The 18545-nt window shown below is 39.5% G+C and overlaps 2 protein-coding genes across 2 annotated transcripts; one reads left to right on the forward strand and one right to left on the reverse strand.

Moving 5' to 3' along the window:
• Window positions 1–3525: 3525 nt before the first annotated feature.
• LOC104214851 (glycine cleavage system H protein, mitochondrial) lies at window positions 3526–6105 on the reverse strand. Its single transcript, XM_009764575.2, has 4 exons — window positions 5721–6105; window positions 5392–5480; window positions 4059–4229; window positions 3526–3791 (listed from the first exon to the last, which is right to left on the reverse strand). The coding sequence occupies exons 1-4, from the start codon at window positions 5827–5829 to the stop codon at window positions 3666–3668; spliced, it is 495 nt and encodes a 164-aa protein (XP_009762877.1). The 5' UTR covers window positions 5830–6105; the 3' UTR covers window positions 3526–3665.
• A 6469-nt stretch (window positions 6106–12574) lies between these two features.
• LOC104214850 (uncharacterized) lies at window positions 12575–18213 on the forward strand. The gene is made up of 7 exons (XM_009764573.2): window positions 12575–12863; window positions 14683–14815; window positions 16027–16109; window positions 16258–16336; window positions 16437–16546; window positions 17287–17351; window positions 17804–18213. Exons 1-7 carry the CDS (start codon window positions 12744–12746, stop codon window positions 17895–17897), a joined length of 684 nt encoding a protein of 227 aa, XP_009762875.1. The 5' UTR covers window positions 12575–12743; the 3' UTR covers window positions 17898–18213.
• Window positions 18214–18545: the final 332 nt, after the last annotated feature.

The following is an 18545-nucleotide window of genomic DNA, read 5'->3' on the forward strand; positions in this document are numbered from 1 at the left end:
CTCCTCGCCACCAGAGTGAATATCCCATGTCGGAACAACTTAGGGGAGTAGAGGTGAATCAGGTGAAAAAAGGTGAAAGGCAATTGAGCCAAATTAGCTAAGTACCTTAGACATGCAACAATCCTCCACACAATAAGGCCAATTTCTCCTAAACACACATTGAAGAAATGGCAGAGTTCAATGATAACCGGGTTCAATAGGGGGTCTAAAGCCCAAAGTAAAAGGGTATGTATATACAAAGGAAAAGCCAGCTTTGTAAGAAGTAATCCTTTGATTTGCATTAGAAATCAGAACTGGGAAATCGAAACTCCAGTGACAGTCTCTACAAACAACAGAAATCAAGCCTTCAGTAATCTGTGAAGGGAAAACATCGGCACGATCATGAGAGGATATAGAAGAAACCTAGTTCCTAATTGATTCTCTATCGGTATAGAAGGAAAGTTCAAAAGGGATAATCTCGTCTATTGTGGGTTCACGAACTGACTCATTGGAATCCCTACTTCTAGCAGAAGACCGATGTGTGATGGAAGCCCTAGTTCTAGAAGCTGAAGGAGGAGCGGAACTAGGTAGAGAAGAAGAATAACCTCTAATGGCAACCGACCCTAGACTGCGTAATCTTCCCCCTCTTCTGCTTCTAATAGGAGCAAGGGGAAGTTCATCAACAATAGGAACTTTTCGGGGATTAGGGTTCGAAGAAGACATGGTTGTACGAGGAAATAGACAAGAATGAATATTCAAAGATGGGAAACTTTTATGAGAAAGAAAAGACAAAGGTTATATTTATACTCAAAAGCAATCGTCAAACAAAAAAGGTAATGATGGGAATGTCATAATGAAACCTGTCACTTCGTGATTGATTTAAGCCCAAAAAAAGCCTCAAAAGGCGCTGAAGGGTTGTAGAACCAATAAAAAGTCACCACATGTCACATGCATTAAATGGAAGTGACATGCGAAGCATCAGTTTTGGAGAAGTTATAATGATACGAAGGATGGCGGCAAAAATTCCCGCTTTAATAAGATCCATTTCATAAATATTCAATTGATGAATAAATGACAAGTGGGGGGACTATCTGTATTGGGAAAAATCAAGTTAGCATTTGGAATTAATTATGTGATGATACGTCAAGACACGTGGATCAATAAAAGAATGACAGCTGGCAAAGAATAGTTGAAGAGACACGAGCCTTAACAGGCACGGGCAAAGATTCAAGAAAATAAGAAGGAAGAGTTACTCGGACCTCTTGGTAATTCGAAGAGACAGCGGAAGAATGAACCTAGATAGCAAAAAGTACAGATACGTATTATCTATAATTAATGAGCATCAATGATGGAAAACGTTATAAAATCTTCACGAAACAGTTACGATTGCCAATTATAACGTTACATTAATGCCATTAATTGCTCATAATGGCTCTGTTATGATAGGAAAGAAATATATTACTTAGAAATAACTATAAAAGGAGAGAAATAACATTTGTAATGACACAGAATATTATTGGAATACACTAATTTACTTTACTTTCTTTTACTTATTTGGCTATCGTTCAAGTCAATTATTCTTATTTATTCCATATTAGATTATCAGTAACCCGAGTTATTCTAAAATTAAGCTTTGATCGAAATTCCTATTTTCTGGTTAAACATTTCTCAAAGTATTTTAATATGTAGAATTCATCTACTGCACACTATAACATCGTTCAAGTTAAGGACAAATATGAAACAATTTGCTAACAACCGAAATATAACGGAGGATAAAATTAGGATATCCGAACAGTAGAGGGTAAATTTATACATTTTTCTGTTTTTTTTTTCAAAAAGGGCGGGGTGTATATGTAGACAACCTACCGTAATGCAAGCACTAGTGGCTGCTTCGACGACTCGAACCAGTGACCTATAGGTCGCACGGAGATAACTTTATTATTGCTTCAAGACTCCCCTTCTTTCTTCCTTTCTTTTGTTCTTTAGTGATAACAATCTTTACATTTGGTTAAAACATGAAACAATGAAGGTACGGATCGGACATGGAGGAATGTACAAGGCGTTTTTGTTTGGAATGCCAAGCATCATTGTCACAAAACCAGAAATATGCAGGAAAATTTTGATGGCTGATGAAAACTTTGAATTGGGTTGGCCTGAATCAGTGTTAAATCTAATCGGAAAGAAAGCATTACATGGAATTACAAATCAAGAACACAAGCGTCTTCGTCGAATAACAACAGCTCCAATACCAGGCATGTCATTGTACCTTGGTCTAATTGAGGAAGTTGTGAAGAGTTCATTTGAAGAATGGGCAGGAAAATGAAGAAAGCTACATTTGGCGTGATCATAAGAGTTATGATGGGGAGTGAGATTGATCCCAAATGGTTAGATATGGTGGAAAAAGTGTACAAAATTTATTCACATGGTTTTATGGCTTTACCTATCAATCTCCCTGGATTTGCTTGAAATTTCAGTATTTCTTCACTAGTTTCTTCTCAATTATAGGTACTAACATTATAAACACATTGAGTTCTGCAACTTCACATGATATTATTGAGTTAAGGATTAGGCATAATTGGCTTGAATTTGTTCTGCGCAGGCTTGAGCGGCTTAATCCAGAATCAAGGGTGGTATACCTACCAATTCCTAGTCCTACTGATAACTGTCTTGCAAGACTCGAGAAGCTCTCGACATCATGTCAACGATTGTCTCTTTCTCTATTTCATGTTGAGCCTTAACCATATTCTTGTCTACATGTAAATTCATTTTGTTGGTGGTGTTGTGTTGAGTAGTCGAAGTGCCCACAATCTGGCCTTGACACCACTGTTATCAACAACAACTATGCCTCAATTTCAAACAAGTTGGGATCGGCTATATAAATCCTCGCTGACTGACAATGTAGCTCCAGTTAAGCTCATTTCAGGACACACCACCATTATCAAAAGAAAAAAAGATTCATTTCACTTGTGTACCATGTTTTCCTTGTATTGTTCTAGGGGATTTTGGACCTCTTTGTATGTCTGTTAGCTATAAATCTTCAATTTGCTTGTATTATTCAAGTTAATTGCCCCCTTCAGATTACATGGTTATCGCCCAACTTTGGAAGACTATAACAAGTGAATAGTTCTCCTAAGGAAGAAGTATACCAGTAACAAGTAGAAGTGTTAAGGGAATTATCAAATATAAGGACAAAATTCAAGTTGGTTATGACTTATAGGGCAGCCCGATGCACTAAGCTCCCGCTATGCGCGGGGTTCGGAGAATGGCCGAACCACAAGAGTCTATTGTATGCAGCCTTATCATGCATTTCTGCAAGAGGCTGTTTCCACGGCTCGAACCCGTGACTTCCTGGTCATATGACAACAACTTTACCAGCTACGTTAAGGCTCTCCTCCTTGTTATGACTTATGTGTAATATAATTAAGCAGCTAGTCTTTTGTTTACCAACTTTAACATGGCGAAAATTACTACGTAGAAAGAATTGGAAGGTAAAAAATCAGAGAGCAAGATGATCTTAACAACCAAAAACTACATCACAACTCTGCATAAGGCAAAGAAAACACCAGGAAAGTGGATGTTATTTTGATTTTTGTAGAATTTTAACAAGTGACTGGAAGTTTCATCACAGTATCAGCCTTAACAAGGCAAAGTTAGTTCAAGTTGAATAAAAAAAACACCTTCAAGTTTTAATGACTATCCTCTTCTTCACAGAATTTTGTGTACTCTTTGGACCCCATCAAAGATTCTAGCTCGGATGGATTGCTCGGCTTCACCTTAATCATCCACCCGTCTTCATATGGGCTCGAGTTAACCTTGAATGCAAAAGGTGATCAAGAAAACATCAAATAAGTCATAAGGAGAATGAAAAGAAGAGAAATGAAGGGAAAAAAGGCCAGCTCGATGCATAAAACATTCCGCATTCATGCAAGTCAGGGAAGAGCCGCGCCCAAAGGGGTGTGACATAGATAGTATACCCTAATGCAAGCATTAATGGCTGCTTCTACGGCTCGAACCAGTGAACCATAAGTCACACAGAGGATGAAGGAAAGACAACAAGAAATAGTTGGAGTAATATTTACCAAACCAGGTGTTTCAGTGAGCTTTGTGTTGACCTCAACGATCTCGCCCGAGATTGGACAGTTAATGTCACTGGTAGCTTTCACACTTTCAACAGCACCAAAACTGCTTCCTTGTGAAACAGCAGCACCAGTTTCTGGTAGATCCACAAACACTACTTCTCCAAGATGATCCTGAAAAACATTCATGTTTGAAGGTCAACTCCTATCTCCAGATTAAGAACTATAAATGCAAGACATTTCAAACAATGTAAATGGATTTGCTTGTGCTGTAATAATTCAAGACTAACCTCTGTTGAAATGCAGTACAATTTCACATTTTTTGCATTCCGTTAATGACATCATCTATTATTTAACTTATATACACCGAAAGTAAAAAGATTTTTTACACTATCAATCAATGTATTTTAACCTGTAGTTTCCATTAACTCTACCCTTTTTTTCAGATTATTAATCCCATTTTTTAAGGATGGTTACTTGTAGTCGTGTTATAGGTGATATGATAGTGAAAAAGTTCTTTTACATTGTCCGCGCATAAAAGTTGAACTCTTTTCATATTCATGGTTTCCTATTTTCTTTTTTATCATGGTTTATGAGCTCCGTATGTGCTCGGACTCTCATAAAATGTTATTGCACCTTCGTCAGATCCTCCAAAAATGCATTACTTTTGGAGGATCCGACATGCATTTTGTGGTATTTTTGAAGAATCTGAGCAACATATCAGCTCCTCATGCTTTTCAGTATGAATTCTTGGACAAACATGACTAAATCTTAGCTTTTCTTAGCATTTTGCCATAAAGTTCATTTTCTATGGATTTATTCAATTAGAACTGAAATCCCCTAGAGAATAGGCATCCTTAACTTCTTTCACTAAAGGTTTGGCCAGAAAATGTTCTCTTGTCCCCCACCCCCACAAAAAAAAAATAGATATTTGAAAGAAAATGTCATCTGTTGATACTGGTAGAGCAGCCTGATGTACTAAGCTCCCGCTATGCACGGGGTTCGGGGCAGGACCGGACAACAAGGGTCTATTGTACGCAACTTTACCCTTTATTTCTGCAACAAGCTATTTTTACGGCTTGAACCCGTGACCTCCTAGTTACATGGCATCTGTTGATACCATATTAGTATATAAGCAGCATTCAATGGAGAGCTATATGCAAATCTGCTGCCGACAAAGAACGTGTTATTTAAGCGGTGAAGGGTAGAGGGACGAGCCCATTATCTACTGACTTTAAAATTGTGCGCCACCTGACCCTCGGGGATTTCTCGATTGCAAAAAAAAAAAAAAAAAAAAAAAGGAGAACTATATGGAAGTACTAAAAACAAGAAGAACCTGAGCATGATCAGTGATTCCAACTGTTGCCACTGAGCCCTCATGCTTCACCCATTCATGTGAAGATGCATACTTCAACCCATCAAGAACTGCAAAAACCAAGATTTTCAAGAAACTAAACAGCAACAATAACATTCCATTGTAATTCCTAAGTGAGGTGTGGGGAGGGTACAGCAGACCTTACCCCCACCATTTACAAATAGAGAGGTTGTTCTCGATAGACCCTCGCCTCAAGGAAAATATTTTTTTCAAGAAACTCAAATTAAGAATTTAAATATATTTACCTATTCAGAATGAAAAAAGGAGTTCAATGGATTGAAAAAAGTTACCAGTCGAAAAGCATCTAGAGAGTGAATAAGCAGGGGAAAGATTAGCTCTTGAGGCAGTGGAAACTCTCAATGCATTGGCTGTTGAAGAAGCCCACATTCTCAAAGCCATTTTTCTCTCTAGATAGTGTCACAAAATGGAGTGAAAGGTTACTGCTATATACTTCTGGTTTTTATTATCTAAGATTGAATGGTGTAAAATGAAAGCCTCATCCTAATGTCTGGGACCAAAATGCTTTATATCTTTTTGGTAATGACAGATTAATAACCTGAAAATACTTTATTATAACATGTTAGCAAATGTAGATAAGGAATTGACCTAAGTAGCTTAAAAATGACTGGAAGTGGAAAGGGTAGCCTTAAATTTTGTGCTTTTGAAATGAGTGGCAAGCCACAAGTACTGTTATCCTTCCTTTTAGGCTACACGAGGGCAACATGGGACCACTGCAGACTGTGTATCTACTATCTACACATACTTTAATCTTTTCTTATATCTCCTTTGGTTTGTGATTAATCCGGATTCACGCCGGGTAAAAGTCATTAAAGAGAAAAGCGCTCCCTATTTAAAAAAATTCCGCTCAGGTCTCGAGCATCTTTCTTTATATCATTTGGTGATCCAAATGCTTGTAAATTGTATAATACTGATAAGTGGTATCCGATAAACTTGTACATACTTGACTATTTTGTTGAGCATATGCTACTTCCTACTGGCACAAATATCGAGTAACGTTGCCCATCAAGACTTAAAAATATGGAAAGAAGTCACCTAATAATTTCTTTAGTTTCTATAAAGATTTAAGTTCTGGTCTTTTATGTTTTTACCCACTTTATTGATTATTATGTCACACCCTACATATATTACATAGTTTAACAAACGTTTCTTAGTTGAACTTGAGACGTTATACCTTGAAATGGAGAGTGTAAGGTAAGCTACAATTTTAATTCCCGGCAATTGTGCATCTTGAAAAACCAAATTATAAATTTTCTTTATTTGTATAGTAGCTCTTGTCTCGAGCCGAGAGTATTTCGGAAACTCTTTACCTTATCAAATAGGAGTAAGTTGTGCGTACACACTATCCTCCCTAGATTCCACTTGTGGGATTTCACTGAATTTATTATTGTTATTGTTCTAGTAGCTCTTGAAGTTTGATTTTGAAACATAATAAACAAACCTTAGTAGTATTATTTTTAAAAGAGATATTAAAATGATAAAACTTAGGTCCTTCTCTATAAACTTTTAAGTACTAGTTATTATTCTTAAACCATTTCTATCTTTATTAAAGAAAAAGAAAAGTAAAAGCTACCCTGTATGGGTCCAAATTTAACCGACCACGACCGACGACGAGTACGACGATCGACGGAGCCTCCTTGAATTGACGTCCTGAGGGAGACGACCCCGAGACAAACCAAAGACTGAACGACCTTTGTAATAATGTATGGCCATTAGGGGACATTAGGAATATTCCTTCGAATATTCCTTGTATTTTACCTTTTACAGTTTAGAAGATTTTTTATTCTTAGTATAAAAAGAGGACAATAATCTTGTAACGGGCATTCCGAACTCTGGAGACATTACTATTTACGAATAAAAAGAAACCTCGTGACCTATCCTCTCTTTATCTATCACCCCTTCTAGAGATTATTATTCATATGGAAAAACATAATATGCCGCTTTGGCATCCCCAATCAGTTGCAACAACGGACCTCAGTTCGTCGGAAAAAGAACGACTGAGTTTTTCGAAAAATGGCACATCAAACGAATACCCTCCACGCCATATCACCCTGCCGGTAATGGTCAAGTCGAATCCTCCAATAAAGTAATACTGAATATATTGAAAAAGATGCTTGAGGATGCTAAAGGGCTATGGCCTTAACTACTACCGGAAGTATTATGGGCATATCGCACTACTCCAAAAACCAGCATAGGTGAGACGCCATATTCACTGGTTTACGGGATTGACGTTGTGATACCCGTCGAGGTCGGAGAGCCTAGTTTGAGATACTCCAACGAGAGCGGACCAAGCAACGACGAAAGTAGGCTACAAAATCTGGATGAAGTCGAAGAACGGAGAGACATGACCCACATAAGAATGGTAGCCCAGAAGCAACAAGTAGAAAGGTACTACAACAAGAGGGCCAAGGTGCGACCGCTCAAAGTCGGAGATTACGTCCTCAAGGCTAAAACACAAGCAGCCAAAGATCCCAATGAGGGAAAACTGGGAACAAACTGGGACGGACCATACAAAATCACAACCGCAGCAAACAAAGGAGCATTCCAGTTAGAAACAATGGAGGGAAAACTACTCCAAAACAACTGGAATGTCGCCCATCTCAAATACGTCCACTTCTAAAAGAAGGCTTAACCTAAGTCGTACTATTTTTCCCTCACCCGGGTTTTGTCCCAATCGGGTTTTCCCGAGGAGGTTTTTAATGAGGCGGCAAGGGAGATGCCTCGAGGTTCAACGTGTTGTTCATTACCCCGACCCATCGACATGGTCTCCGTAGCGAAGTAATGAAGGGACTGGATATAGATAATAGTCTCCATTGTATGTACAGAGTCATGTGATTCTCACAAGAATATAATCAAATCTCCATTGTATGTACAAAGTCATGTGATCCTTACAAGTATACAATCAAACCTCCATTGCATGAATAAAGTCGACGTGTCTTTCTACGAGAATACGATCAAATCTCCAACAAGAAATAGCCAAGGCCATCGACAAAAATATGAGTTCGACCTCGTTCGAACTACGACGGGATCCTACTTCGACGATAGTTCGAAGCAACATCCCAAGGGCCAAGGCCATCAACAAAAATATGAGTTCGACCTCATTCGAACTAAGACGAGATCCTACTTCGACGGCAGTTCAAAGCAACATCCCAATGGCTAAGGTCATCGATAAAAATATGAGTTCGACCTCGTTCGAACTACGACGGGATCCTACTTCGACGACAGTTCGAAGCAACATCCCAATGGCCAAGGCCATCGACAAAAATATGAGTTCGACCTCATTCGAACTACGACGGGATCCTACTTCGACGACAGTTCGAAGTAACATCCCAACGGCCAAGGCCATCGACAAAAATATGAGTTCGACCGCGTTCGAACTACGACGGGATCCTACTTCGACGACAGTTTGAAGCAACATCCCAATGGCCAAGGCCATCAACAAAAACATGAGTTCGACCTCGTTCGAGCTACGACGGGATCCTACTTCGACGACAGTTCGAAGCAACATCTCAATGGCCAATGACATCGATAAAAACATGAGTTCGACCTCGTTCGAACTATGACGGGATGCTACTTCGACGACAGTCCGAAGCAACATCCCAATGGCCAAGGCCATCAACAAAAAAAAAGAGGAATCTTCGCCCAAAATCTAAATCGACTTAATAAGCTCGACAGATATCCTGGATATCATAAACATCGCAAAGAAGTGCGAATCGACAAAATATATTTTACATTGCATCAAAATGTTTACACTTGTCTTTACAAACGGGCTCAAGTACGCCCCTTGCAAAAACCCCAAAACAAAAGCAAGTACAAACAAAGACTACACATCACCCCCGGTGGGATAAGCATTTTCGTACCACGAGTCCGAAGCAAGACGGTTCGCGTCATCAGAGTTGATGTCATCCCTGTCAGGTGTAAGGGGGTCATACCTGCATGCCTCACGAGCTGCACGAGCTTCGGTGTGCACAGCTTGAAGCTCCGCCTCAGTTGCCCTCCCTTCGGCGTGAAAAGCCTTGTACACGTCAAGCCGAGTCTCAGCATGGATCCACAACTCATATAAACGACGAGGCACGACCGTATCGGCTGAGGCACGAGACGTAGAAAGCTGAGAACATCAATTTGCATCCTTCGCCCTCAGCAAGGTCACTTGTCCGTTTAACGCAGACAGCTCCGCCTCCAGTTCTTTGATACGCCCTTCGAGCCCCGCAACCTTACAACTAAATGCCTCCTTCTCTTCAGCTAGCTCCGACCTGCAAACACGGAGGGCGTTCTCCAAAGATGCATTTCCAGAAATAGCTGTCGCCAACTTATCAGTACCGATGCTCAGCTCGCCCTTAAGCCCCTCTACCTTCACCGCCTTCGTACTCAACTCAGCGGTCAAACTGACCACCTTTGCCTACAAGTCGGCATTTTCCGCCATCACCCCCTACTCAACTCAAGCTCGTCATCCTTCACCTTAAGGGAAGCCTCGAGTTTACTATTACGGGCGACAGTCTTCATGAGCTCCTCATCCCACTCCCTCAACTCTTCGATCTTACGTTCTAGTTGGTCCTCCCGCTGTTTGAGCCCCTCGCGAAACAACTAAAACTCAGGGTCCTGGTGATAAATGTCGACCATCGCGCGATGCTTAGCACGATACTAATAATATTTGGACGACATCTTCTCATAAAGGGTCGTCCTTCTCCTCTCCCTACGCTCTCGCTCAATCTCCATGATAAGGGTCTGGCAAAAAAGGGAAAAGTTAGAAATAAAATGCAGAACGGCGATCACCACACAAACCCAACGACGAAAAGGGAAGGAAAGTCACCTACCCGCAAGGCCATATCGGTGACCTTCTGAGACAACTCCACGTCGCTCATCGCCCGAAGCACCTCATTTTCAGGGGCAGTACATAGAGGAGCTAGAGCGGATGCCACTTGCTCGCAGTTCAACAACAAGTTATAGTCCCCCAGGACGACTTTGTGACGATCAGACCCTTCCGTTCTGACCTCCACATGAGTATGGCGGCCTACGAACTCATTGACATCCTCTGGGTTGACATCTGAACCTGAGCCGTCACCCTCAACACGACGGCCTCCGACGTTGGACGATGCACCACCCTCGGCAGAACGACTGAGCCGATTCCTGGGTAAACTCCTTTCACTTGGGGATATCTCCCCAGCCAACAAAGTGGTAAGGAAAATATATACCAGAGGGGACTTTAGGGCCGTAACGTTTCACTAAGGCGGGCCAATCTTGGGTTTCTGCTGCATGAGGCAACAAACGGGCTACCCAATCCCTGATATCCGCAATCGGGCGAGGTGGATGTCTCATAGCTGCAAACGGGAAGCGAATGAACTTTATAACGAATATAGATGAAGGAAGAGTAAAACGAGTGATGACACTCACGGGTCTCATTCCATCGCTTCGGGAACCTAGCAGAGTCAGAAATGACATGTTCGATTTTGACAAAGAAGTACTTATGCCAAAACTTGCGACTTGCCCGGTCATCTGTCCCGATCACTAGCCTTTTCGTGCCACGGAGCCTCAAATGCACCATGGTACCCCTGTGGAAGCCAGGCGTGAACAGGTGCAAAAGGTGGTGGATAGAAACATTACACTCTGCCAATTCTGCATACTTGGTCAGCAGCAGAAGTATCTTGAGCGTATACGGCGAAAGTTTTGCCGGACAAACTTGGTAGAACCTGCAGAACTATTCCGCTAAGGGGAAGAGAGGAAGAGTATGGCCAATCATGAAAGGGTACTCATAGAAAGAGCAATACCCAGGTCTGCGGACATCTACAAAATCTCTCCCCGCCGGAACCATATCTACATGAGCGGGAATGCCATACTTTACACGAAGAGCATCAATATGAACTTGCTCCGTCTCAGAGAATACGGGGTCCGGAGTAGGAGGGGGATCTTTGAGGAAGTCACTACAAGATAAGGGATGCCTCGGCAGTAGCTCCTCCATTGTAGGAAGGTTGTCACCCTCTTCCACTACCGTATCTGCACCGCCAAAAGGGGGCGCCGTGGACAATGGGGTGGCCTCAGGAACCTCTTCACGAGAACGGCATGACCTTGGCATAATATCATTCAAAGAGGTATCAATACAAACGGAAGAAGGAGGAAGAAGCTTCGAAAGAAGAAGCACAAAGTTATAAGGGCAAGCTCGGAAGAATGAAGAAGGTTATCAAGAGTGGAATGGCCAAAAACTTTCGAAAAAACAAACCCTTCACCTATTTATAGGGTTGGGTGGCGCCAGAATCGAAGCAGAGAGTAAAAAAGTAGCGCTAAAATCGAAGGATCAAGCCACCAACTCTTGCCTCGAAACATGCGTGATGATGACGCACGTGAAGATGACATCATTTCCCGGTAAAGCATATTACCTGGTGCCTTGCTAAGCACGCTGACCTTCCCCCATTGGCCACTCCGTAACGTCTCAACGGCTCAAATTTCTCTATAGGAACGCATGGTGTCCAGTCATCGAGGACGCACCCGGTTGCGACCCCGACAAGCGGAGGGACTAACTGTATGTGTCCAAATTTGACCGACCACGACCGATGACGAGTACGACAACTGACAGAGCCTCCTTGAATTGACATCCTAAGGGAGACGACCCTAAGACAAACCAGAAACTGGACGACCTTTGTAATAATGTATGGCCATTAGGGGACATTAGGAATATTCCTTCGAATATTCCTTGTATTTTACCTTTTACAGTTTAGAAGAGTTTTTATTCTTAGTATAAAAAGAGGACAATAATCTTGTAACGGGCATTCCGAACTCTGGAGACATTATTATTTACGAATAAAAAGAAACCTCGTGACCTATCCTCTCTTTATCTATCACCCCTTCTAGATATTATTATTTTCAGCTAAAATTTATCATTTCTTCTTTGATTGATTTGCTCAAAAAGGTTTTAATATCTTTTGAGTCAAACATACCCGAATGATGTGTACTCATCAACCCATGGAAAAATACTCGTTTTAATTAATTAAAGATTAAATATTAATCATATATAATCACTAATCATGATTAGAATTTACCAAGGGATCAAAATTGCTCAGAAAATAGAATTTCGATTTACAAAAATAATCCTTAATCCACGTCGATAAATACCTGTTCCTCAATATTTCGTTTCAACTTCGCATAAAATAATCAAAAAGTGAACCCGTTTTACAAAGTCGTCAAGTAAACAGTCCGGAATTTTGACCGGAGATCAAACTTCCGGTGCCGGTGATCGTATCCATAGCATCACACTGTCGAAAACCTCTGACTTTTGCAATTGGATTAGGTTTTCAAACGGCGCCATGGGTGAAATTGAGCGAGATTTCAGCAACAAAACGGAGGATAAGAAGACGGTAGAAATCTTTCTGAAAATCATCGGTCCTTCTCCGCCTTGTCGCCTTAATGTCCCTTCTTCTATCAAGGTACTTTACATGTGCTCGAAATTCATGCAAATTATACTGAGAAAAAACTAGGTTTTATTTCAATTCTAATTGTACAGTTGACACTTATCTTTTTTTTTTCTTTTAAATCTAGTATTCGATGCATACTTAGCTAAGGTCATAATAAATACAATTGAAGAAATAAATGATACATATAGACGATATTTACAATTGAAGTATTTGTATATCCAAGAGTGTGGCACAATGGTCAATGAAGTAGGAGCAGAACCATGGGGTCTCAGGTTCAAATCCTAACGGACAAAAAACACACTAGGTGATTTCTTCCTGTCTGCTTAAGCCTCAGTGGTGATTTTCCCGGTAGTGGTGCTGGTAGGAGGTACTGTATACATGTGCCGGTGGGAGGTAACACGTATTCAAAGGAATAGTTGAGGTTCACGAAAGCTGTTCCAGACATCGCCGCCATAAAAATAGATTTAGAGAATCCATGATTTTGCTTCATAAGACAAATTGTTAAGTACTAGAATGAAATAGACTTTGATTGAATGTAATGGATTGATGTTTATATTTCAAAGCACATTTCTTGATAAGGAAGTTTGTTTATCGATTTTCCAATGAGTAATTTTTTTTGGAAAGGTGGAGATTTTTTGTGTACATATGTGGCCCAGACACCATGGTTATAAAATGTGGTGCAAATTATGAAGTTTGGGATGGAGTGTAGTGCAGACAAGTTTTCTTAATAAGTGCTCTGATAGTTGGAAGGAAAAAGGTCGAAAGATAGTAATTTGAATTTCATGTCAAAATTACTGAACTCAGAGGGGCGACATATTAACTCTGGCAGCTACGGTTCGTATTATACCTAATCTATCAGGATTGAACCGGCCTCCCACGCTGTAGCCTTGGCCCAAAATAATTTCCCTTCTCATAACAGTAATTGAGCCAAGCCTGGGCATCTGTGAAGTGGCCGTGTGGAGTGTTTGCATTCAGAATTTGAATCAGACTCTGTTAGACACATGTCCCCGCAGTGCTCGATCACAATGCCCATGTCAGAGACCACATCTGTTCAACAGATTCACCTGAAAAGATTTCCTACCAGCTTGCATAACTTCCGAGTTCCGGCTCTTCTAGATTTTCATGGGAATCTTCAAGATTCCTTCATCCTTGATTATTACCCTATCCGGCAGCTTGCAGTCAGACCATCTCACACAAATTCTCACCCATTTCAATTTTTACACCTTTACAGTTTAGGTCAAGTTACAGAAAACCCCCAAAATGAGTTCTAAACTTCTAATCATTGTGAAAACATTAGTGTCTGATTATGATATAACTTTTGAAATTAACTGAGAATTTATGTGGGATGTTAGGAAGCTTAACGTAACAGCAATAGCAGTAAGTCACTGGGCTGCCACCTTGTGGTCAAGCAAAAATCTTGAGTAAATCTAGGTCCGATTGTGAGTTTGGAACTTTGTAGATGTCAATAGATCCCTTTAGTATTCTGATAAGCATTTTTCAGTTTAAAATGAGTTCTGATAAGCTTTTTTTGATTTGGGATGTGACAAGTAGCAATAGATTAGAACTGTTTATGGATAATTGGTAACTCTGCATAACGAAGATTTAGAATCTAGAATTGCATAAATTGTTGATATCTAAGGTGGCAGCTTTTTGAGTTTTTGCAAAAAGTCAAACAAACGCTTTTTCAGTTTCTTGGTTTTTATCCTAATCATATCAAAAAGTTTTAAAAGATATAGTCTAGACCTGTCTTTTTGGCTGTTATTTTAGATGCATATATTTTAAAGCCCTGGAGCTGCTTTGAATGTGCTTTGACATTTTCTGTGGCATCTAGGTACATGAATTGAGAAAGATGATTGCTGGGAATCGACATATGCCTATTGAAAATTTAAGACTGGTATTGCGAGGACATGTATTGCATGATAATGAAAATGGAGATGATGTAGCAATCCAACTCAACAACGGAGGTCCAATTTTCTGTGACTTTATTGATTATCAAAGTTGATATAATCATTTTGCATCTATATATTGTAGTAACTATGCATTAGAGGATTTTATGTATGTCAGATATAGAGGTATCATGATCTTTTATCTCTTTTTTCTTCTTGCGGTTGGAATGAGTAGGAAATGCACAGATGTTAAGTATGGAACCTATTCTAATGAACTGTCAGTTTTGTTGCATATCGACTCTGCTTGCATGATTGGCTGGGTATCTTGAGGTGCTTCATGCTAGGTTTCTGTCTGAATCTCCCATTGACAGTTTTGGATGCTGTGGTTTTAGTTGGCCGCTTACTATTTTCCTTAGCTTTCTTATTGGTTGCTCACTTTTGGTGCATTTTTTTTGAAATTGACACTTTTGGTGCATTTTCAATATGCAACGGAGTTGGTTTGTATCTTATATAAGGTCAGATCAGTCATAGATGTCGTTGATGGGTTAGGGTTTGCTGATACTCGTCTGGCTTCTCATTGCCCCAACCTTCCTAGTAGGCTTCCTACTGTGCCAGCAATAGATCATATGTATCTTATATTTTCATTCTCCAACCTATGGATTTTTAGATATGTGAGTTCTGCCAATGTAATGCCATAGCATTGCTAGCCTAAAGAGAAACAACTTGGTTATATCATATATGCACTTCCTAAGAAGCCTTAGAAAGTAGACTAGTTCAGAGGTTGTGTCCACTTCTGAATCTGCATCTAGTGTCACTGTTCAGAAAATCTCGATCCAACAACGAAATTTGTATTTGTGGTTACAAGTGTTAAGAGTGCTAATAGGTCCCCAAGGCTTTAGTCCAGTGGTAAGAGCGCAACGCGTGATTTGTGGGTTAGGTGCATGTTGTGGGTTCAAACCACAAAAGCCTGGTACGTGAATGGAAAATGGTAGAGGGATGAGCCCATTATCTACCGTGAACCATGCACCACTTGCCTCTGAGATTTCTCGTCTATAAAAAAGTTCTAAGAGTGCTAATAGCATAAGTCTTTGTCTTGGCTACTTTGCACACAATAGTGAAAAAATTTGCATGATGTTTGGACCTGGATGATGTTTCACTTTTCCTTTAAAAAAAGAAAGAAAAAAAAAAGGATGATCTTGCACTTTCACAGTTTCGTCATTATTCTACATGATCACAATTAATGAAACTTCTTGCTCTATTATAACAAGTTGAAATTCATTAATTTGTAGATTCTCTGATAGTTGCTGTCAAACCGAAGCCACCCCCTAAACATTTTCGGGATGAATTTGAGGATGACGATGATGATGAACTGGTGAGTAGTAAATAAATGCTGCAAATGTTTAGGAAATTCAGCTGTTGTCTGTTTTGAAACTTGAATCCAGCTCCCATCTGCATACTTTTGTTTTTTTTTTTCATTTTGCAATGATTTTAAGTTTTATCGTTCCCATTTCTATAAACAGAGGTTTCAGTTACCTCCATCAACTAGTAGGTGGAAGAGGAAGCTGTTTTATATACTACGTGATAAACTGAAATTTCCAGGTGAAGCTCTGACTAGTTCTTTTCACATTTCTTATTGTTAACGTAAAACTATCTTCTCATTCCTCTTCACCTGTTCCGTTCCCTTTTTACTTGTTTGTAGATATGCTTTTGATGGTAATTTTCTCCATCACTCCAAAGATTTGGCTTATTATCATGACTTGGTTTATTCTGGCCTCTATTGCGCGAAGATATGAAGTTGCACCTTTATTTGTAAGTTCAGCTATTTTGTCAGTCATTTGCTGTGATATATATGGCAGATCTATTTGTGTTATGATCCAGTAATTTTTTCGAAACAATGTTCCAAAGTAGATCTGAATGTACATACGGTATGGGCTCTAGATAGTCAGCTAGAAGAAAGGATTATATAAGTCTGAGACTTGAAACTATCATCGGATTCTGTCGTATAATGCTGGCTTCTTTGTGGTTTGGTTCTAGCGATTCAAGTGCTGAAAACTAATGGCATTTTGCTGAGACTGATACTTCTATTTGTCGATAAGCACTCGAGTTTGCGTGGAAGATAATGTCATATTAATTGTGCTATTTATTGCTGCTTATGTTACCATGATAACAGCTTTGGAGTTACCCAAAATATATACATTATTTAATATAAACGGGGAGTTAGAAATGATCAAACATATTTGATGCTTAAAAAGAGTAACTTATTTGGGAGCTGAATATATACTAAATACCATGTATAAGTCTATTACTCTAATACTCACTTATATTTGTGAAGTATTTAACAGCTAACTACCTTCAGCACGTACACATGTGCTGGGAACTCTTAGAATTGACTATCTAAGAGTTATTGCCTCTTATGTATGAACTGCTAAAATAGCCAAAGTTGCTTACGGTTTCTCAATTTGAGAAAGCAGCTCCACAGAGAACAATTCTTGTATGGTTTTGGAAAAGAATATAATAGTACTAATAATTCTTTTCTTAACTTAATGCAGTTACTGGCGACTGGGTTTGGCCTCATTTTTTATAATCTTGGACACAGGAAGCAGGGAGAACTTAGGTACGTGATTTTATGGATATATGAACCTCTAGATACAAATGTCTTTATTCCTTTTGTTTGCCTTTAAATTTCCAAGTGATATGCTTTTCTGTTGTGTGAGTGTAATTTTTCCTCTTAATCTGTGGTGAGAATTCGGATTTCATTGGAGCCACTTAGATACACATTTACTGCCTTATAAATTTGTCTCAGTACGTACAATTTCTGTTCAGATCATTTAATGCTGTAGCCTTACCTTCTTTAAGATCTGTTAGTTCCTCATTTGATAGTCTACACTTTCCTTAAACTACCACCCCTCCAAGCTTCTCCATCCGCATAGTGAATGCCTACATAGTCAGGTGTTCTTGTTTTTCTTTTCTAGATTTCCATCTTCCAACTACTAAAGCACATAAAAATATTATGTCATTTTTTCCTAAATTTTAGTCACCCTCAAATATTCTTCTCCTTCTTTGCAGTGCGTATTCTGTATTCAATGAAGATTTTCGAGAACTTCCAGGAACCCTTAATGCAGATCACATTGACAGAGATATTCGGGCAGGCCGATTTTGAGTCAGACGTTCAACATTCAAATGAAAGAAGTATCCTATACTTTGCCATCTGCATCAAATTCATTGTGTACCATGTTGAATATTTTGCTGTAGAATTAGAAGTAACTTCTTCGCCATGTAAATGAAAATGTTCATTTCTTGCCTAGTGTGCTTCACCAAAGTGGTGTTGATCATACATGTGAAAGTTAAATGACCTTGACATCGACAAAATAGCACCATATGTGGTGTTCTGCTTAAAGGATGACTAAGGTCCAGATATGTTTTACCTGTATAGTGAAACTGAAGTCTCTCGAGTAAATCTTATGTTTTAAGCCTCATTTTCGGGTATTGAAGTGTTTTGAGTTGTGCTTCATATAGGAGAAAACTTCATGTAAAACTAATATGACATGGATAAATGGGGGACTTATTTTTCGTGGTTTTCTAGCTACATGTGCATGGTCTTCTGGCCTCCTAGCTCTCTGCTTTCGATATGTTACCTAGTAGGATAATAAGGTAACAGTTTATATTTGTTTCCTCTTCTTTTGGGAGAAGTGAAAAGAAGTTTTATATATTCAATTATCACAAGGCTAAGTTTGAATTTGTCTTAATTTGTCAATCTTGATAATTTAGCCAAATGTGAGAATATCTACAATCAAGGATTGTACATTAT

The sequence above is a fragment of the Nicotiana sylvestris genome, chromosome 12 (assembly GCF_000393655.2).
Source record: "Nicotiana sylvestris chromosome 12, ASM39365v2, whole genome shotgun sequence".
NCBI classification, from domain to species: Eukaryota; Viridiplantae; Streptophyta; class Magnoliopsida; order Solanales; family Solanaceae; genus Nicotiana; species Nicotiana sylvestris.